At 37.2% G+C, this 21,682-nt stretch overlaps 2 protein-coding genes across 9 annotated transcripts; one reads left to right on the top strand and one right to left on the bottom strand.

The window, feature by feature from the left end:
- Window positions 1-183: 183 nt before the first annotated feature.
- Window positions 184-10,098, bottom strand: fam3a (FAM3 metabolism regulating signaling molecule A). 7 transcript variants are annotated; one of them, XM_055049871.1, is made up of 11 exons: window positions 9,831-10,098; window positions 7,556-7,587; window positions 7,372-7,479; window positions 6,957-6,998; window positions 6,765-6,891; window positions 5,637-5,695; window positions 5,491-5,541; window positions 5,310-5,394; window positions 4,815-4,871; window positions 4,568-4,694; window positions 184-2,439 (listed from the first exon to the last, which is right to left on the bottom strand). In XM_055049871.1, the coding sequence occupies exons 2-11, from the start codon at window positions 7,566-7,568 to the stop codon at window positions 2,341-2,343; spliced, it is 768 nt and encodes a 255-aa protein (XP_054905846.1). In that variant the 5' UTR covers window positions 7,569-7,587; window positions 9,831-10,098; the 3' UTR covers window positions 184-2,340. The 7 variants fall into 7 exon arrangements, with proteins under 7 accessions (XP_054905846.1, XP_054905850.1, XP_054905848.1 ...); XM_055049875.1 differs by having other exon boundaries at window positions 6,975-6,998; XM_055049873.1 differs by having other exon boundaries at window positions 9,835-10,098.
- Window positions 10,099-10,305: 207 nt separating this feature from the next.
- Window positions 10,306-16,693, top strand: idh3g (isocitrate dehydrogenase (NAD(+)) 3 non-catalytic subunit gamma). Of its 2 annotated transcripts, XM_055049922.1 has the most exons (13): window positions 10,306-10,398; window positions 10,566-10,613; window positions 10,883-10,894; window positions 12,031-12,128; window positions 12,224-12,339; window positions 12,463-12,523; window positions 12,645-12,777; window positions 14,298-14,431; window positions 14,507-14,609; window positions 14,710-14,856; window positions 15,000-15,094; window positions 15,174-15,234; window positions 15,881-16,693. In XM_055049922.1, the coding sequence occupies exons 1-13, from the start codon at window positions 10,318-10,320 to the stop codon at window positions 15,980-15,982; spliced, it is 1,191 nt and encodes a 396-aa protein (XP_054905897.1). In that variant the 5' UTR covers window positions 10,306-10,317; the 3' UTR covers window positions 15,983-16,693. The 2 variants fall into 2 exon arrangements, with proteins under 2 accessions (XP_054905897.1, XP_054905898.1); XM_055049923.1 differs by lacking the exon at window positions 10,883-10,894.
- Window positions 16,694-21,682: the final 4,989 nt, after the last annotated feature.

Genomic DNA, 21,682 nt, shown 5'->3' with positions numbered 1-21,682 from the left:
TGATGATGTAGCTACTTTCAATTCAAAAATATTGCAGATTCACTTCATAACCATCAGAACATATGCTTGGAAAAAGCAAATGCCTGGAGCAGAATGAACTGAATAACCTCCATCAGATATGACCCTTTGTCGCCCCCTAGAGGCACTGATCCCGATTGAAGGACATAAAAAAAAAGACAAATATGGATTTGTTTTCTTTATTCTTCATTGTTGATGTTGCAATGTAACAGACTTCACTGTTTTTAGAAAATTATATTTACACAAAATTAACATAATCAAGTGTTTTAAAATGTTCTTGAAGTCTAAACATTAAATAGTGTATTATTCACATTTTTCCTTATGGGCTTGAAAGAGGCCAAGTGAATACATTCATTTCCGACAAAAAAAAAAAAAACATTCAACCACATGCAAAAGCTTGAAAAGAACTCAGTGGGAAAATGCTTCTTGACCTGAGACTGCAAAACCATTCAAGGCAAACTTAAATTATAACTTGTTTTTGGCGTAGAAAATTTTAAAATAAATAGTTTTATTCTGTCTGTGTATCGCTTAAGGCCAAAGGAATCTGTAAACATGTATTCAGCATCTGGTGCATCAAGTTCTATGGACATTATGGCAGTTAATGCTAGTAGAGTTTGAATTATATTTATGACACTGTATTTAAGTATGCAAGCATTAAATCTATCCACAGAGCCCATGGTAATTCCAGGTTTTTTCTGATATGTTGATTAGGAGTGAGATTTATTTTTTTTTAATCACAATGTGCAAATATTTAACTGCATTCTGTTGCTCAAACTCTAAAGGCAATATATATATCTACAGAGATATGTAGATATATCTATATATCAGTGACTTGCGGTCAGGGGAGGCAAGTGTGGCAGAGCCTCACCTGTCATAACGGAAAATAAAATGATAAAATAATTTATATTGCTATTTTCACCCTGTGGTTGGTACTTTGAAGTATTTATTTTTCATTTATCTTAACCAATTTTGATTATTTTTTCTTCAAAATCGCTGAATTTTCTCAGTTTCCCATTCAAATGTTCGGAAGTGCAGCTGGTGAGAAAGCAGCGAGCTGAGCCTCACCTTGGATTGATCAACCTCTCACTAAGTGCACTGGCTGCCGCTCTATGAGAGCACGCGCCTCCTGTCTGTACGGCGCCAATAAAATGGCTAAAAAAACTTTTAATGTATGAACTGATTTTCCATAATTTAGCTTATCAAATCAAATCAAATTTTATTTGTATAGCACATTTCAGCAGCAAGGCATTTCAAAGTGCTTTACATCATAAACACAAAGTCATGCACCTTATGTAAATAATGTGCAGTGCTTTTTGTCACCAACTGTGTGTGTAACGTGTTGTGTGCAGAGAAGCTATCATAAATGGCAGAGAACAGATTCGAGCAGTTCTCTTGCCTCATGGCAGGGGGCGCTCATGATCCCGGACATTGTGACTCCACAATTGCAGAGTAAGAGATGGCAACAGCGAACTGGCCATACAGTAACTTCAAGTGCAGCGACATATTTATAGGTTTCTCCTCTTACCACAGCAATCACTTCTTAAAAATCGCAAAAGAAACATTGAGCCTAAAACCAAATCACTGCAACAGACTGAATGTTCTGCTCTTTGTGTGGGAAATAGTTTCGTGATTTTTTTAGGGTTGTTGTCAGTTGCTATGGCAAAAACTCTGTGTGGAGGCTGGCCAATGAAGAGCGAGAGAGACTGTGGTTTTGAGTTGTGGTTTTTCCCTTTGCTGTGCAGCACAGCACATAATTAACAATACCTACATTTCCAAGTTTCGTTGAGTTAATGGGATATTCTACCATGGCAGCGCAGCAATAGATGGCATGTAAAAGAATTGTCTTTTTGCCCTCCAGAGTTGTGCACGTGTTGATTTTTTTGTTTGTTTTGGCAGACTGAATGAGTAATCGTCACATATTTTGCACATTTGTACATCTGATTATGCACCTCACCGCACGTCACTGATATATATTTTTATAAGAGGTTTAGAAATTTCAGTCAAGCTATATTCACTCATTAAAGTTACACTTTGGCCAGCAAACAATTATATCAAGATTTTCTTACCTTGATATAATTTTCATTGTTTCTAGAATATTTCCTCAGCTAAAAAGCAGCTTAGAAAGCTTAGTCTGAAATCTTGTACAAATTGGTTCCAGCTAAAACGTAATCTGTACATTCAGTTTATTCCTTTTTCCAAAAGAAAATATTACTTGTGTGTCCTTCAGGTGTTCAGAAGCTTGTAGGCCTTCTGCAGTCGCTTTGTTTCCCTGCTGAGACTTCAGGCATCGCCGTGACGTCTGAGAGACTATCAGAAGCAGAATTAACTTTCAAGGGGCGGCCGCAGGGGAATACAACCGTCCATCTCCAGGGACTCGGGCCAGCCTTCATATTTGTTGCCGCTCTTACTGTTCTTCATGCGCTATCGGAAACAAAAACAGCCAAACAGAACCGATGTCAGCATCTCAGAAGCTATAGCCTAATGGTTTCTACTTTGCCAAACCCAAATGAGCCTCCTAAGTTATATGTGACTCAGTGGTTTTATAGTAAATTATCCATGGTAATATTTTTTTATATTTTAAGTGAGATCTTATGCAATATGACTGAAAGTGGAGATGATCTTTGACAACTAATAATCAACACATCAGTTGCAGATGCTCTCTGCTGTCTTTCATATTTTTCAGTCTTTAACAAAACTAGTACTTCAGTATCGACACAATTTCATTTCAGAGCTGGCTAATGGTTTCACAGAAAACTATTTCACTGCTTCTACATTAATCATTTAAACTTCCAACAATGCTTTTATTGTGGTGCTGAGAAGCTTAGCTGTTCTAATGAAAATCTTACTAATGTTGGTCTCTTTAACAGCACGGCCAAGCAATTTTTTTTTCAGGTGGATATGATGACAAAACTTCAATGATTGTTAAAAGCAAAACTAAAAGCAACTGTGTTTAAATTGTGCTTTTTTTTTCTAATCCACGCAGGAAAAAAATCTAAATATGTTTAGATAAATAAATTCATTTGGATAAAGCCGCAGAGAAACCATATAATTTTTGAAAACATGCTTATGGGATTATTCTGTCTTGTTGTTTGACATACGTTCTTTCTTATCAGAAATAGTTTTAAATTGGTTGGTTTCCGGGCAGGAGCAGGCTTTTAAGCACAGTCCATAAATTTAAAAAAATGAGATGGCGGTAGGGTAGGAGTCAGTCCAAAAGCTTAATGTTGGCCTGCTTTATCCCTTTCAAAACCAGTTATGATGTGCGTTTGGTTCCACTGCTTCCTGTGTCTCCTTTAACTATCTAGGATTTAGCTTTATTGTTCTTCCACTTTGTGTGAAGCAGCAGTACCAACGGCTTCAAAAGAGATCCTCAGGATCATACCACCATCACCGTGCTCAATAGTTTGAAGAATGTTTAGGTCTGAGGCATCACCTCGATTCCTCCAAATATATTTTATGGCTACTTTGTCCAAATACCTCAAACTTTGGCTCCTCTGACCACAAAGCGTTCTCCAGAAGGAGTTTGGCTATTTCATCAATCAAGTTTATTTGTATAGCACATTTCAACAGCAAGGGTTCCAGGTTCAAGGTGCTTTACATAATAAAAACAGAAAATTACAAAGTTATAAGGAAAACACCACAGCCAAAAATTGAACAGACATTTTGATGAGTGCCATCGCCAAAATTATTCACATCAAATATGTTGGTCAATGTTTAATTTGTTATGGTTTAAAAGCAGTTTTGAATAGGTGAGTTTTTAGTCTTGATTTAAAAGAACTCAGTGTTTTGGCTGTTTTGCAGTTTTCTGGAAGTTTCTTCCAGATTTGTGGTGCACAGAAGATGAATGCTGCTTCCTCGTGTTTGGTTCTGGATCTGGGGATGCAGAGCAGAACCAGAGCCAAAACGAAAACGGCTGTGTGTTTCAACAGGACAATGATCCCAAACAACCGAACTGATCTTGGTATTGATAACACAAAAATGGAAAACATCTAGAACGGCTCTGGCCTGAGGTCTATTTAAAATTTATAGAGTATGCTTAAAAGCCTGATCTGTGCCAGGAAGATGATGCATTTAAATCAACTCTGCCATTTCTGATAAGACGAGTGGTCAAATATTCAGAACTACATTGAAAGATTGTTCAAGGTTATGAAAGCTACATGGGCTTTTCCAGCTAGCTAAATGACATTTACCCAAAGATTATATGTATAAATAACAGCGAATAATAATTCACAATTCAAACCTGTCACCTAATTTCTTTTTAACGAAGAAGGTTTAAAAGGAGCTTCAGTGAGCAGTGAGAGTAAAGTATTTTATTTCCACTTAAAATGAGAATTAAACTTCTTAATGGTTAATTTATATACTTTTTTTGATACAACTTTTGCAGTGGAGATGGAACCAGCTAGAAACAACTAAAGACAAAAGCCTCAATAGACGGTGAATAAAAAACTAAACTTGGACAAGTTAATCAAAATCCTTAAAATAATTTGTCCTATGAAGTGAAGCCGTTGACAATGTAGCACACAGATGGAGCACAGGAGTCGGCTCATACCTGCTCGAAGGGGCTCTTGTTCTCGATGCCCTTGGCTCCAACAAACACCCAGCTGTCTCTGAAGGCCAGCTCCTTCACAGCTGTACTACCGAGCTCCTCAAACAAACGTCTAGACTCATCATTCAGTCTGCCAAAACAAACAAAAAAAATCAAAACAATTGTTAGAGAACTGTTGGACATATAAACAGGGGTGGAAATTTGAAAATTTCTCCACCAGCCACAGTGGCTGGTAGAGAAAATGTTTTACCGGCCACTCAGACATTTCAGCAGCCACTGTGTTTTTTTTTTTCTTCGATTACAAAACCTGCAAGTACAAGTAAATTACAGAAAATGTATTTATTATTAACTCTATGAAAACCAAATTTCCACCCCTGCATGTAAACTAGTACACATACTAAATGGCATACCATTTAAATATTTTGATGTTTTAAAACTTATGCATTGATGTTTTTCCTTTATGTACACTGGAAATGCCAAGTATGTGAATCAGTTGAACAAGATCATTACAAATGAAGCAGTACCATTTACAATGTAAATGCATCATTGTTAGTCACAATTTTGCATTTAATATAATTTTTGTGTTAAATAATAACCAACAATTCAAAATTGACTACTCGTCCAGTTTTATCAATTAGAGGTTGAAGCAACATGTTCTACATAAAACTTAAATTTTGGGGGGACAACAAATAAATAAATAAGCAGAGTTCTCACACTAAACTAATCCCATGTTTTTGATTCTTACTTTGTAGCAGCATCGTCAAAAGAAGCAACAAACACAAGTGTTCCTTCATGAAGGGGCCGCAGAAACTTCAATAAGTTGGACACATCTGAAAAGAAGCATTAGATAAACTGTGAGTTTCACTTCATGCGTCTTCTGTGCCACTAGGACTGGAATACAGATTAAGCACCATTTCCTGCATTACCTCCTGCCCACATGTCAAAGGTTTTAGTCTCCAACAGCTCACCTGTCACCCCTAAACCAAAGAAACAAAGTGTTAAAACTTTACTGCAATCAATAGTTAAAATAAATATAACACTGTTTATCAAAAGCTGAAGATGAGTCTCTCACCATTAACCAAAGCTATATTAAGTCCTCTACCAACGTTGTTTTTCACACTGCTCATTAACCTAAGAGACAGAGACACAAGTCTTTAACATACACTTACAGTGCATAGCAGAAGGGTTTCTCTTCCTTGAACTTTTGCACATTGTGTCACAATATAATGTGTAAAACCTAGACACATTTTTCTTAGACATAATGATAGAAAAACAAGAATTTCAGCATAATTGTGAGTATAAATGTGACATTGAAACCCCCAAATTAAAATAAAGTACATTGCTATCAGATTATGATTATGAATCCAGCAGTTCTGTGAAGGCCTCAGAAGTTTGTTAGTGAACAACAGTGAACAAACAACATTGTGAAAACTAAGAAACACAGCAGAAAGGTTAGAGTCTGAACCAGTTTAAAGCAGAGTTATGTTATAAAACACACAATACTGTTTAGTCCATCACCGAAAATACATTAAATACTGCACAAATGAAAACCTCCTGTGGGGTAGTTCAGATCAGGAGGAACAAGGAAGTTATCCAGAGTTCATTCATGTATGAAGGGAGCCAAATGTTTGATAATCCTGGATGAAAGTCTGTTAGAGATTTTAAAAGAGGCAACAGGACGTCAACTTCAAACATGCAGCCACAGCTACATTGAAACAGTTTGCATCAGGGATGTTCAAGCGTCAGAAGGGTGAGCTTTCTATTTGTAATCCCATTTTGGAAATCATGCCAAACTTTCCTTCCACTCATTTATTGTGATATCAAGGTCTTTCCCTTGATATCACAATAAAATACACAAAAGTTAAATGTTCAAATGTGGGAAAATATAAACATGTCTAAGTATCAGTACTTTAGGAGGGAATTGCTAAGGCACATTTCTGCACCTATTTACACTACATTACACACTAACAAGGCAGCAGTGCAAAGGAAGGGCCTAACAATCCAAAAGAATAAAGCACCACCAGACTATGACAATACTTGCATCAAGCTCCCCAGAGATACTTGGAGGCCTTGTTAGGAAAGCAAAAAAGAAGGGGAAAAGAAAAAGATGACAGAGTGAAACGGAATGAATAAAAAGGGGACAGCAGGGGAGATAAAGATGTAAACGAGTAGAAGAGAAATTCACAGTGCCAAATCTCACATCTTATCCTCCAAGCAGATTTTCGGGCCAATGACGTTTGCAGCTCCAGACACCAGACGGAAAGCCAAATGCTTTGGAGGACATGGTGCTGAAAGTCCACATTTGTATCTCCGAGGACGTGGTTCAGCTAAAAGAGATGATATATGAGTCAAAAATAGATAAATCACAAACGAAAAAAGCATTGGTACGTACTTTGTCTTTCATACTTACGTTGGGTTGGCTCTTCTTTTGTGCCTGAAAATATTAACAAGTTTTCTGATTAAAATAAATATCAAAAATAAAACACTTGATTTGATTTTGCTATGCAGTAACCCTGATTCTTCATGTACATCTAATGCTCATCAGAGAAACCGATTAATCTTTTTTTCTTGTTTATTTTCTTTTTACAGAGTTTCTCTTTGGCGACTAAAATTTCAGAAATGGAAGATAAAACCCATTATGATGCTTTCAGCTTGGCTTTTCTGTTTAGTCAGAAACACAAAACCACAAGAAACTTAAATCTTGCAAAAATCTTGAACTCTAACTTAAAAACATCAATAAAAGTCTGAAAGTTTTCTTTGATATTTCTGCCTAAACCTACAAAATAAGTGACGATTACTCATTTTACCAGTGAAGATGTTTCGCACAGATAAACTGCTGTCTCCTCCAAATAATGAGCTTGCGAGCAGCCAGGTGAAGCCCACCAGGAGCAGAACCACTACAGTTCGCAGGGGGGCTGTTAACAGAATCACAACATACAAGCTCAGGCAAAAGACACTTCAGACAAAACTCTCAGAACACTTACAACTCACCTGTCAGTCTCATGATTCACCGGCTCATAGACCTGTAGACAGAACAAACAAGAGGTTAGAGTCAGGCACATTGAGGGAATTTAATATATGTAATAGGGTTTAATTTGAACCATATTATAAATCATAATTGGTTTCTTCAAATTCTTTTTTTAGTTAAAAAGTTATTTTCTGCTGACTTTCATTACTCTGTAAGTTGATGCTAGAACTGGCAGTTTGCAGTTACCATAACAATGCTTATCGTAGACTGGTTGGCAACCAGTAGTAGTCAATTTTGTGTTGTCTTTACAAGAATTAAAAAGTAACTGCCTACAGGATTTCATATGCATTTTGCTATATATGTTTTTAACTGTTCTCATAGATAAAGGTTGTGTATTTCACCTGTGTTTAATTTCATAACTTAATTGTTCTGTCAGCTGTTCGTTTGTATCTGTATGATTGCTGAAATCTGTTTTTCTTTCAGGTGCAAAACATTTGAGGGTTCCTTCCAAAATATTGTTCATAAGAAAATAAGGGGATGTCATTATTTTCTTCTTTCTGAAGTCTGCCTTGCTGGATTTGTTCCTCTGCTGATGGTCGTCAGCCATTTCAACAGGTCTTCAAACGTTTATGTATATTTTTATTGCATTTTCTACAACTTATAGCAAAATTTAATTTTCCCAAAATAGATCTCAAAAATAATTTCTTGCATTAAAGCAATCAAAACCTCCTTATAACTGCTGAGCAACTTTTTATAAGTTCTCACTGGTATTTTATAAATATAGGAATTAGCTTAAATTTGAATCTACAAGGGTATGAAGAATTGTAGTGTTTTAAAGTATTTTGTCAGTTGGTTTTTCAGCTGGTTTTTTAGCATTGCTTGGGGCATTACAAATTTACATAAATCTGCAATGTATGTCAAGAGGAAAGAATGTGGGCCCTTAAAAATTCTGTATTGTCTTACTCTTACAAATGTATGCACCCCCTACTCGAGAATATTTGTCTGAATGTCTATGAATGATTCCTTTGTTTGATCAATAATCATATTCAAATGATTACAAAATGTCCTGGTTGATGCTTTAATAAGTGGCAGCTTGTTGAAACAGAATCAAAAGGTATTTTTTTGAAACACTTGATAAACAATGACATCTTGCTTGAAAAAACTAAATCAGATTAAGATTTAGTTCAGATTTTATTTGTAAAAAAGTCTGTAGATTTTTAGAGTTTTTAAGTCTGCATAGTTTGTGGGCAAATTCTTCAGGTGATCAGAATGATCACCTTTATGTGACTCATAGCTAACTAACGTGGAGTATCAAAGAATTTTATGTATACTGTACATAAATTACTTTCCATTGGTTAGTTGTGATAGATGTTATTAAACTAGAGAACTCCTTTAGTGACAGACTGCTGTGTCCTTAATGCACAAAGGAACATTCTTGAGATCCTTCCTTCCAGTCCAACTACTCCCATTAAAATTAAGTATTTATATTCTTGCTGGCATTTGCACAGTTGCAGGTCACACACCTGACTTAAATAAATGAGCAATGGCAGCTTTCTGCAGCACTTAATGGCATGCATAGTATTTAAATCAGGTGTGTCGAAGCAGAGACAACAAAAACACAAAGGACGGTGGGCCTTGAGGACTGAAAAATAGTTTTAAATCATGTCCTACTGGTCTCAAGCAAGTCAGGATGTTTGAAAGCAGTTGGATTTCTCAAATTAGGAGTGGTTTGTAAACTTTCTAAGAATAAAAGTCCTATGTAAAGCATTTATCAAATTCCCTCATGCTGACTCGAGTTTTAATCCAAAGCTGCTATGGTGCTGCTGCTGAAATAACAAAAATGATCCAAGAAGTGAAAATTCCTAGATGAAAAGTTTGAGCATTTAAGAGTAACTAATTTCACCTTCAAATAAATCTGTATATTTTACATATGAATAAATCAATTTAGCAAAATGTATAACCCCCACCCTCACAGATGGTGTCAATAAATATGATGTAACAGACTGTTTACACCATAAATTAATTGTTTAGTGTGTGATAAATCTAAATTATGATTTTAACCTTTTTAAACTGAATGAAATAAACTGACTTTTCAGTCATCTTCTCATGTCTCATGTAACTTTCAGAAGGCAATACAGTATGTATTTGTGTGAAATGGTTAAGATTTCTTTTAGCCTTGCTGAAATTATAAGTCTGCTATAAGCATGACATATATATCCTAGACAAACAGAAAGGAACGCGTAAGTCATATACCTGGTTTCTCCTCCTCATAGCTTAAATTAAAATAGCAAATCTTACCTACTTTATTCAGTCCTATGGTGAGCGAGGGTTGGTTTCAGCTCGTCTCCTTTGATGGGACGCAGCTGCACAAATTAATCAGCCACTGCCCTTTGCGCCGAACTTTCAATATTTTCTGCGCAGTTTATTCATTGAGAAGACTCAACAGGCATATTATAGACTAAAGAAACCGAAGTCCACAAACCCAGTCTGCGTTTTATGATGAGCGCTGTCAGCAAAACGAGGAAAAACTGACTATTTTCATCCTGTTATCACTTCCGGATGTGCCCGAGACCAGTCGGTACGAACTGGGCATGCGCAAAACTACTCACATGGGTTTTACGTTATATCTAATTTTATTTAGCTGTTTATTTATTTTCAAGCTGTCTTTAAAAAGGTTAAAATAAATATATTTTGTTTTTTTTTATAAAAAAAAAAATAAGAGCGAATATACAAAACGCACGAGAAACCTGCAGTCGCACGCGACTGCTGCTTCCTCATAATCAAGATGGCTGCTCACAGTGCTGTGTTCTCTGCCTCCAGGATTATAAATCCTCTCTGGGGTCGACACTTGGGAAATGCGGTTAAAGTAAGACGAAACAAACTTGATTCGTTGTATCATTCCGTAATTTTACCCTTAGGCTGCAGTTTCGGCTCGTATTTTCCCTCCAGACACAAGGTCAAATAATATAACGTAGGGGCCACCCTGTGAGTATTATTGGGGTTCACTCAAAAATCTCTTGTTCAACTTTTCAGGTATTTGGGACAACTTTGACCAGTCACCGGAATAAAACACTTCATGTTGTGAGTATCTGAGACTGCCCTGGCAAAAACAGAATTAAATCTTAGTTGTTTTTTTTCTTCTCTCGACTCAGTACACAATGGCTAAAACAACAACACTACGGTTTTGATTTCTGTCAATAAATTATATTGTTTTTTCACTTTCTGTGGGATCATGGGTGTGTCAAAAAAAAAGTCTTATGTTTATTTCTCACATTTTTGAGTTTTAATCTGTTCCTGGGGGTTGTAATCAAACTGATGATTATTCTTCTCCCTTTCTCCTTTATCAACAGAGCGACAACATTGTAAGTGGCTGACATTTGATTTAGCGTGCTTTGGATTAAAATGCATGACTGGACTTTTGTTTGCTTGTTGGAAGGAATGCATTAATTTATCAGTCTGAGACTGGGATCATCTGATTTCTCTAGCCAGTCACACTGAATAATCACAAAGGCGTTTTATTCCTGTACATTAAATGTATTAAATTAAAACTGTCCATCTCTTCATAAACGCATCTACTAGGTGTTTGCATGTTGGCCACATACTTTGATGCATTAATCTGGATAATCTTTTTATTCTTTAATTTTTAGTCAGATTCTAAATTGCTCCCTGTGTAAACTAATTCTCATAATTTTCTTGGTTTTATTGCATGTGTGGTGTTCTTTGGGGTGAATGGGTGCTTAGATCTCAAACCTGCTGTGTAAAACCTGATTGGTGTTTCTCCATTCTTCATGCAACTGTACTCTATATTTAAGAACATTTGTGATAAATGGAAGATGATCAGTTTGTATCATATAAGGTGTTCAAGTAATTCAGAAAATGTGGGCTTTTATTTAAAAATAATTCACAACTATTATAATAGCTATTCCAGTTGTGCGAGATTGATATTAAAGTTCTTTACACTGACATTAACAGTTTAACAAAACCAGTTTTTTCCTTTGTATCTTATTGTAAGCAATTGCTACAATAAGATATGGTGTTTTAGTTCACTGTTGCATCACAGCTGACTTACTTGTCAGGATTGCTTGAAGTTCTCAGTTCACAGTAGTGAGCAACAGTAAATTGATCTTTTCGAGCTAGATAAAATACCTTAATACATTTAATACATTTTTCATAAGTTTTTATAAAACTTGCTTTATGTTTATGGTTGTTGTCCTGCTGGAACATAAACCTCCCCCCAGTTTCATGTCGTTGGTAGCCGGCAAGTCTGGCATTAATCACAGAAGCGGGCAAGAGGCCTAGTGTAAATCTGCTGTCATTCACTTCGGGATTGCCACACACTCCTGACCTTTTTGTAAAAGTGACAAAAATAAATGTGTTCTTGACAGAAATACATAAGTCTGGTTTAAGTCCTTTGTAGCCTATTAATTTAAGATAGCAAAATAGTAGGGTTCCTGTTATGTTCAAATAATTAATATGGGGTTTCATGGTGGTATTGCAGCCCCCTCCTGCAAAGTACGGAGGTCGACACACTGTGACCCTGATACCCGGGGATGGAATCGGTCCAGAGCTTCTGAGTCATGTTAGAGAGGTTTTCAGGTTAGTTCTCTCAGAGCTATAGTCTAATTAGACTCGACTATAAAAAGATGACGACTCCCTTTTGCTCCCTTCATCACTGGTAATCATGCTTGTAGGTTCAGCTGTGTGCCTGTGGACTTTGAGGTTGTGCATGTCGACTCTGCACTGGAGGCCGAGGATGATATTGAAAATGCCATTACCGCCATCCGCCGAAATGGAGTTGCTCTTAAAGGTAAGCTAAACTGCGTCTTTTGGCTCCATTCAGACCATAAAAATGTGAGGCATGGGGGGGGTAACATGCTATGACGCCACATTACTGCAGTCTAACTTCAGAATTACCTAACCCTCCTGTTAGGTAACATAGAGACCAAACATACCATGCCGCCATCTGTGAAATCCAGAAATAATCTCCTACGGTAGGTGTAGATAAGATATTTAGCTCCCTTGATAAATGCCTTGTTTTGTCAGATGGTTCACCTTTCTAACTTAATTTGGTCCCCTGTGTGCACTTGGTCGATCATTTTTCTCCTTCAACAGCACAAGCTTGGATCTGTATGCCAACGTGATGCACTGCCAGTCCCTCCCTGGAGTCCAAACTCGGCACAAGAACATCGACATCTTGATCATCAGGGAGAACACAGAAGGAGAATACAGCAGTCTGGAGCATGAGGTCAGACTGAGAAAAATAAATCAGTGCTCTGCTGCTGTTGCTTTTTTGGACTTTTACTTTTCCTCCCACTGTTTATAGGGTTTCTTTTTTTACATACATTCTGCCAAGCTTAAAAATACAGAAACAGCTTGCTCAACTCAGCTGCTGAAAAATGAATCAATACTGACTTCATTAAACTGTCTTAACTGGTGCAGCTGTCTCAGTAAGTAGCAAATTATGTTTGTTAGTCAAATCTAATTTAGGTGTGATGAGAAGACGAACCCTCTATTACTTTGCATGTAATGAAAGAATCTTTATCAGTGCCAGTTATATGTTGAACAAAACAGTGCTGGATTTTTACTTGGAGAATCTACTGTGAGTTAAAATATTCTTGATTTCTCTTGACTCCTGTTTGTTTTCATAGTTTGATTTTTTTTTCTTTTAATTTATTTAATTTGTTGTTTCAGCCAGATCAAGCTTAATTCAGTTGGTTCAGTCCCACACTGTGAACAACCCTGGTGCACGACTTCCTCTGAACAGGAATAAATATCCACTTGAATTAGTATTAAATGTAATAAAGTTCGGAATATAGAGAGAGGAAGGAAATCAGAGAGCTGAAAGGTTCATCACGTTACAGTAGCAACATGAAAGGCTTTTTATCACACATATGTATATTTCCGCTTGGAAATAAGTGGGATTTTTTTTTAGGGTTAAAGAGGACGTTTGATTACCACTGTCTCAATCTAAAGTACCGTTTCCATTTAACTTCCATGTTTGTTTTTTCCCACTTTCAATGAAATGCATTGTCTTTGTATGAGCATGGTAATGTTTCCAGGTTCTTCATTTCTGCAACTTCTTTCCGCTTTTCTACTCTGTACTATTGCTGATAATAAATTCAGTGTTGGCAGTCTGGTCGATTCAATTGGTGTAATATATGAGTTCTGTCATTAAAGACCTTTAACATGTTTTGAAGGTATAAAAAGAGGCGGGGTGTTTGCTATGACACAAGTTTGTTGAGACATCAACATAGTTGCTGTGTTTGTGGTGATTTAAACGTTAGACTTTACCGCAGGGAAAATCTTATCACTGTAAAGCAGCATTGACATCAGAAGATGATTATGGCTGTTTCCCAGAAATCTTCAGCATATCGGCACATACGTAGATCACATTGTAGAGTCAGTAGTATTAAATGCATAAAGTATAAGCCTCTCTTCTGTAAACCTACAATTTTAGGAATAAATATGCTCTGCCAGTGAAATACTCAGAGCAGCAAAGAAACTTGCAATCTGGCTTATTAAAAAAATAAAATAAAAAATTAAGCAAATTTTTTTATTATGATTATTTTCCTAAAAACAAACAATGCTTAGCTTGGCTGGGAGCCAGTAAAGCATGGCGGGCCGCCAGGTTTATATTACACCGGGGGAAACCCTGAACTGTATTAATTTCCTCTGACCACCATCTTGTTTTTAAGGTGTCATTTGAACACATTATCAGAACTGTAGTGGTTGTTTGTAAGATAATGTATCTGTTTTTTGTCTTAGAGTGTATCGGGGGTAGTGGAATGTCTGAAGATCATCACCAGGAGCAATTCCCTCCGGATTGCTGAGTATGCGTTTCAACTGGCTCGGGAGAAAGGTCGTCGCAAGGTCACTGCAGTGCATAAAGCCAATATCATGTGAGTGACTTCGACTCCAGATAGACCAACCCCTCGTTATTGTTATTCTTTTATTTATTTTTGGAATATCCACAGGAAGCTTGGAGATGGCTTGTTTCTGCAGTGCTGCAGGGAAGTGGCCTCTGGATACCCCGACATCACTTTCGACAGCATGATCGTGGATAACACCACCATGCAGGTGGGAATCTTAATGAGTCTGGAATTAGTGTGGGAGTTTTAAAAAAAGTTTTTTTTTTTGTTTTTTTTTGTCTTACTGTGATTTTTTTCTGCATTTCCAGCTTGTGTCCAAACCCCAACAGTTTGACGTGATGGTGATGCCTAATCTGTATGGGAACGTTGTCAGCAATGTGTGCGCCGGGCTGGTGGGAGGACCCGGCCTTGTGCCTGGCGCGAATTACGGTCGGGACTATGCCGTGTTTGAAACGGTAAGTGACCGTAAATTAGCAGCACATTTATGCCTGTCACTTTAAAAATATGTAAATTTTGTGTAATTTTTTTCAAATTTATTTATTTATTTTTTTAATTAAGATGTTATTTTCTCTTTCTCTCTCTCTCTTGTGAATATCAGGCTACAAGGAACACAGGGAAAAGTGTTGCAGGAAAAAACATTGCTAACCCCACTGCTATGCTGCTGGCAAGTTGCATGATGCTGGACCACCTCAAGTACGTTCTCCTAGTATAGATTAAAAGACATAGCATTACCACTACATAAAGCTAATAACACTTTCTGTTGTTTCTTCAGGCTTTACTCCTATGCCAACTTGATAAGGAATGCAGTACTCACCACCATGAATGAAACTGGGGTGAGTCCACTAAAGCTGAGCATGGTTTCAATCTGATGTAGAGTTTGCATCTTTTCTTATGAAAAGAAGTTTTATGCCGTATAAATCCTCAGTTTAGGTGCAATTTTGTTTGTATAGCACCTTTCACAGATAAAAATCACAAATTTCTTCAAAAACACTTAGGAAAATCACACAAAACATATAATCAAATTACTTTAAAAGCCTGTCTGTACAAATGGGTTTTTCAAAATGATCAATGGAATCGATACAACGTAAAAACAACGGGAGGAAATTCCACAATCAGGGAGCAACAGCTTGAAACTACCAATCCCCACGGGTTTCAGATTGAGCATGTCGAGCCAACAAGAGCCTCTGATCAGCGGACATCCTAGCTCTGAGGCTTAAACATGTCTCATCCATACTCGGAGGCCTGAACATACAGGCCCTTAAAAGTAAAAAAAACAAAAAAACAATTAAACTGGAATCTAAAATGAACTGGTAACCAGTGAAGAGCAACAAACACATGAATTATTTGAGCTCCCATTACAGAACAGTTCAAATTCTCAATTAAAAAAGCCTAAAACTATTAAAATCTCCAAGAATCATGTATGTTTTTGTTTTAGCGAGATCTTAGGTATTTGCTTACATTGTGCTCTTGTGGTTGCAGTTGCACACAGCGGATCTGGGGGGGCGGGGCACCACATCCGAGGTGGTCCAATCCATCATGAGGGTCATCCAGAGCAAAGGACAGTTCACTGCAGACATCTAATGCATCTCTGTCAACAATGCTTCATCGGTATGGAATCATGGTTATGGATCTGAGCAGGTTGTACAATATGAAACACAGGATGTCCAAGCATTTCTGTTAAAATCCCTAAACAGTTACCAGTGAAAAAAAAAATCACAAGTAAAGAAAATACAGTATCACTCCTGTTGGATAATAAAAACTACTGTAATTTTTTTCCCTTAACATTTTGTGTTGAGATGTTTTATCAGTGCATCATCGGAAATAACGGTAACATATCGGGGCCTTTTTTTTTTTTCTTTTTTTTTTTACTGTTTCACACCAACTATATATTGGAGGCAGTAATATTAAAGTCTGTAACATTTGGTTGCCTTGTCTTCTCACGGCTTTCTAATATGAGCTATTTATTTTTCATGTTAAAGTTACACAGCATCTTTCTAGAATTAACTAAAATGCTATGTGATCATGTAAAGTCTTATTTTTTTTTTTCATAACAGATTGTCACTGGAATGCAATCTGTGATTTAAATTAAAAAAACTGGTTCAGCTAAATGTGATGTCAGATCAGACCAGAGAAGATCAAGTAACTGCTGTGACTGATGGAACTTTTCTGATGGTATTTTGGCAATATTTGACTAAATGAATTAGATCAGAGTTTAATCAGAAAAATGTCTTAAAAGCAGAGGGTCAAGGTTACTGTATAATGTGCTATCAATAAAGAAATTAATCAACAGTGCATCTTTTGTATAGAGGTTTGAATATAAAGCTTTATTCAAAGCAGGTTGAAGTACAGCGACTCACTAAAATATAACCTCAATATGTTCACATTTTTGTCGCAAAGAATGTAAATTGTATTTTATGGGACTTTTTGGGAAAAATAACAAAGTTGAACAAAATAGTGATGTGGAATGGAAATGAGGAATTGCTTTGAATTTCTTCGTTTACAACCCCTTAAAAAGATTTTGTGCTTGTGTGACTTCAGACTTGTCTAATTTAATACATGTAAACAAAGTCAAGTGCGCGTGTGCTTTAATCTCAGTGTCATTCCAACTGCTCTGTGAATGTCTCAGATGTTGGCATCAGTAAACCTTTAGTATCTGAAAACATTTCCAAAAAGTCTGACTTTCATGCGCACATGCAATAAAAAAAAATGACTTGGAGAATTGATGCCACATTTAATTAATTATTTGTTAATTTTACAAAAAAATCTTGCATGTTTCTTCTTCCACTTTTTTACTGTAGCCATTTTTTGTTGATAAATAACACACACACACACCCACACACACATGCACACACGCACACACACACACACACACAAATAGGAACTATATTTATTTTTGTAACATACTTTAATATTGGATGGCCAATGAAGGATTTTTATTGGAAACATAAATGTGTTTGCAGCTCTGCAAAAAAACATCCCTGCTATTAAATTCTACCTAAGTTAGACCATGAAACAGCTTATTTTTATAAAATGTATCATGTTGCTTCAAACCTTGCTCTTTTCTCCAGATGACATTTCTCCTAAGCTCACTGATCCTGCTGCTTGTTTTAAAATTTCATGCATCATTACCATCTGACCTGCAGTGTTGGACGAGAGTCTGCTGATTTACATTTCATCACTAGGTGGCAACAAGTGGCAACTTTACGCAGCTGCTTTGAGGCGAAGGACTCAGTTGCATAAGTTTTAACATTTAAGAACAAAACACTAAATGGAGGGTGTTTTATTATTTTTGCCCCATTATTGAACTACAATCAAAAGTAAGCAGACTTTTGTTTAAATTAACTGTCCACAGTTAATTTGCTCCAGAGCTGTCACTAAGTTTTCCTCTAGTTTACACGAGAAAAAAATTGCATCTTCCAACACCTTCTTCTAAAATTATTATTATTGTTTTTTTTGTCATAACTCCTAAAAAGCGCACTGGTTTTTGTTGGATCCGGCGCTATGACCACACAGACAGTGAGATAAATTAGTGGCGCATTGATCAGGACTGACGTCTTGGTGACGTTCTCCACAAACAATCACGGTCCACCTCTTCCCGTGATAAGACCCTCGGTCATGAGGGCACATCTGAGTGCAATGATTCTGACCGATTTTGTGTGGGAAAGTTGCCTCCCTTGGTTTGAACGTTTGCACACGGTACAGAGAACTCCTTGGAGATTAGGCCTTTTCGTCTTCAGATTGCGTCGTTTGAGGGAATCAGCAACCCAGTGAGGTCCTGCAGTGTGTGGAGGAAATAGCTGCAGGTGAGTACTTCGGCATTTGCCAGCTGTCTGTCTGCAATGGTTTGACTGTCCGTTCATTTATGTCAATTATTTACTCTGCAGAGACAGCCGACTGGCCCTGCAATAGTTCCACTCTATTTCACTTACAGTCAACCTGTTTTATTATACTTTCTGCATTTACTCTTCTGCTCCAAAGCAGCTTTTTTCAATCAGTGGAGTCCGCTCAGGTTGTTTTCCTCAGCATAGTTCACATCACTTCTCATCACTGCTGAAAGAGAGACCTCCTCCACTTTGGTTTCCCCCCCCCTCTGAGTTGCTGCTGCTGCTGCTGTGTCCCCTCTGAGCCTCAGCTGAAGCCAAACCCCGAGGCAGATGGACATGGGTTTAGAAAGAAAGAGATGTTGCAACAAACCACCGGCCATTTGACCTTCATGGGTCGCCGTTCAATAGCAGCCCCAAAAACCTTGTTTAAACTTTCACATTGGTTTGTGCTGCAAGGGCTGCTTTTAAAACATCAACAACTTTTTTCTTTTTTGAAAATGCTCGGGGCTTGAGCATTTCCAGCCAGTCTGAAATGTTTCTGTTCACAATAAAATGGTACTTTGTACAAAATTTAGCTAAGTCTTTTAGTATGTCTTTTGTTTTCCTTTTATTTTTTCATTTTCTAATTCAAGAAAGTATTGTGCTCCAACAGGCAGTACTCTTGATATCAAAAACTGTTGGGGGTTTTACGCCAAGTCAACATAAATGATAAACTGTTCGAGACAAGTAAAATGACTTGATCTTTTGAATTTTGTAAGAGCTATTGGTTTGTTTCTTAAGATAAATGAAACATCCAGTTTCCTGCTGGCGTCTTGTGACTCTTCTGTTTTGCTTTTTTGGTTTCCTTCTGAACTTCTTCAAGTTCCGAAATTTTTAATGAGACTTTATGGGATAAACCAAGACAAATTAAATCGTAGCTTAGTTTGACACGTTTTTCAAATGTTTTTTTTTATATTTTCAAAAAGAAATCTGCTAAGCTTACTGTACAGTTTTCTATTCAGAGCTCAAATACGATGAACTAAAATCTTCTGCAGCCAGATGTATTCAGAAGTCACAGAATTAAAATTTGACAACTTGAGCAGAAACATGGGATGTTGAATAAAAGTTATGTTGTTTTAATTTCAACCATATTTCTAACTTTTTTTTTTTTTTTTTATTTTCTCATTAGTTTAATTGACTTTACATTTAAATTTTTACCCAACTTCAATCAAAGATTTGGCACTGAGCCCCAGGAGTTTAAAATAACTTCTTCTTTTTTTCCCCTGAAAAGAGTGAACACTCAAAAGCTATTATACCAATGTGATCCAAGATCTAATGCATATAATTTCCTTTGGAAAGTATATAAGATGTATCGCTCTCCTGATAATCAGTGCTGTTTGAGTTGCAGGGGATTTTCATCTATCAGCTTGCCTTTGATCAGCCATCGTGAGGAACAGCTGTAACCAGTCAGCAGCTTTGTTTTCCTCTCTCCTTCAGTCCTTCCTCTGAAACACTATGCCTTAGCCACATTGAGTTACACGAGCAGTCAGGTATTTCTTCTTGCGTGTGCCATCCTGAGTGGCTATATTGGGCTGCCAACGCGACTCATGCCTGTCTGTTCACAGCGGCGTCTCCAGCCAGAGACACTTTGAAAAGGGCTTCTGGAGGTATTTGCAAAGGGGGGAAATTAATGTGGGGGAGGAAACCGAAAACAATGATGCAAACAAGACTGAAGGAAGCGTATCTGCTGTGAAAAGCATGTTGTTTAGCATACTTCATCCAGCGGTTTCACAATGATTTACAAAAGTATTCTTCAGCCCTTTAACTTTCCCACATTTTGCAACTTTACAATCAAAAACCTAAATGCATTTTATTGAGATTTTATTTTGTGAGGCAGAATTACGCACAGCTGGACTGTTAGGTGGCTTTTGAACAATTGGTTGTACTGCTTTTTATTTAGAGGTATTGGAGTAAAGTGGGATGAACAGGAAAGCACACCAAACTATTCAGATTTTATTCATTTTTATTTTTCTGTAAAACTATTTCAAGTCATGTATAATTTTATTTGAAGGTGTGTGATTGTGTCATGGCAAATGTTTTTTTTTTCTTTGTGCATTATGTACATCATGTAGAAAACCTTTCAGCGTTAAGAAACTCTCATCGCTCTCCAGGAAACCTTTGTATCAAGGCCTGCATCCAATTCTGCATTTTTAAGCTGTTATTTTAATTCCAGGGGCATCAGTAGCACGTTGTCAGGTCGTTGTGTCTTTTATTCCAATAAAACTTGAAGCCAACTGAAAATAGCTCATCTGCTCCAGGTTAGGTTGCTTCACTCACCTCTTATTTTTAGACCTGTTTACCTGCAAACAGTCACGACAAAACTGTGTTGCCACACATATCGGTCAACGAGGAGCTTCAGCCTTCAACTTTGGCATCACTGAGTGTTTAACAGGGATCTCCTCTCTTTGTGCTCGTAGTCAAAACAAAACGCTCGCATGCTTTTGTTGCGCAACTGCGTTGCTTTCGTTGTGTCTTGCAAACAAGATTTGAAAATCCATACCGCTCTCTGTTTCATCCCCGGGGATGTAATCCAAGTCTCCAGTCACAGCCGGGTGTTTAGGCACGCTCTCAGGTATGTGGTAAACATCTGCATGCAGTTTTACTGCAGCCATGCTCTCACTTCTTCCACCTGCTAACCAAGCTGGTCCTGAATGCCCCACCTGTCATCGCTGCAGAGAGGCTAAATATTGGGAATGTGTGTCAGGTACTTTATTGCATTGTGTCTGAATAAAGATCCTGCTCGCTTTTCCCGAAGCCCTTCACAAACTATTTCTTTTTCCTCTCTCTGGCACTTAAACCCCCACGGCAAAGTGAGATGGAGTGGAGACTGGGGGCTATTTCTGTTTGGTTATATGTTTATGATAAAAAGCAGAGGAGCTGTCTTCATTCTGAAGAAAACATTCTGGTTCATTATGGCATGCTGGCTGAAGAGGAAACAAAAGAGGAGAAGTAAAGACAGTGATTGATTGGATATTGATGCTTTATTTGTTACAGCTGAATACCTTCCTCGTTTCTTGGCTTTACTTACCTGCTTTTTTTCCCTCTCTGTTTTTTTTTTGGTCTCTAGCCATTAAATGTGTTTTTGCATGTGCCATTACTGTGAGTTCAGCGGGTTTTAATGGAGTCGTATCAGAGCAAACATGCTGTACTCATGACAACCTGCATTACACTGCCCTGATGTCATGAAAGTCCTGCGCTTTTGAACTTGTAGCATTTTGGCACTTTGTCAACTTGGCAGTCCTCCATTTTCCAACCTTGAGTTTACAAGTTAAATATATATACATACAGATATGCTTGGTTAACAATGTACAGGCCTTTTTTTTTTCCATAGAGGACTATTGGAAATAATGTAATCAGTGTCCTGTGACTCAGCTCATCAACTATCTCCCACCTGTTGTCACTGTTATTGAGGTGCAAA

This window comes from Poeciliopsis prolifica, unplaced genomic scaffold (assembly GCF_027474105.1).
Source record: "Poeciliopsis prolifica strain line A6 unplaced genomic scaffold, Auburn_PproV2 SCAFFOLD029, whole genome shotgun sequence".
NCBI lineage: Eukaryota > Metazoa > Chordata > Actinopteri > Cyprinodontiformes > Poeciliidae > Poeciliopsis > Poeciliopsis prolifica.
Note: the sequence above shows the minus strand (reverse complement) of the source record. Positions and strands in the feature narration are given on the sequence as shown.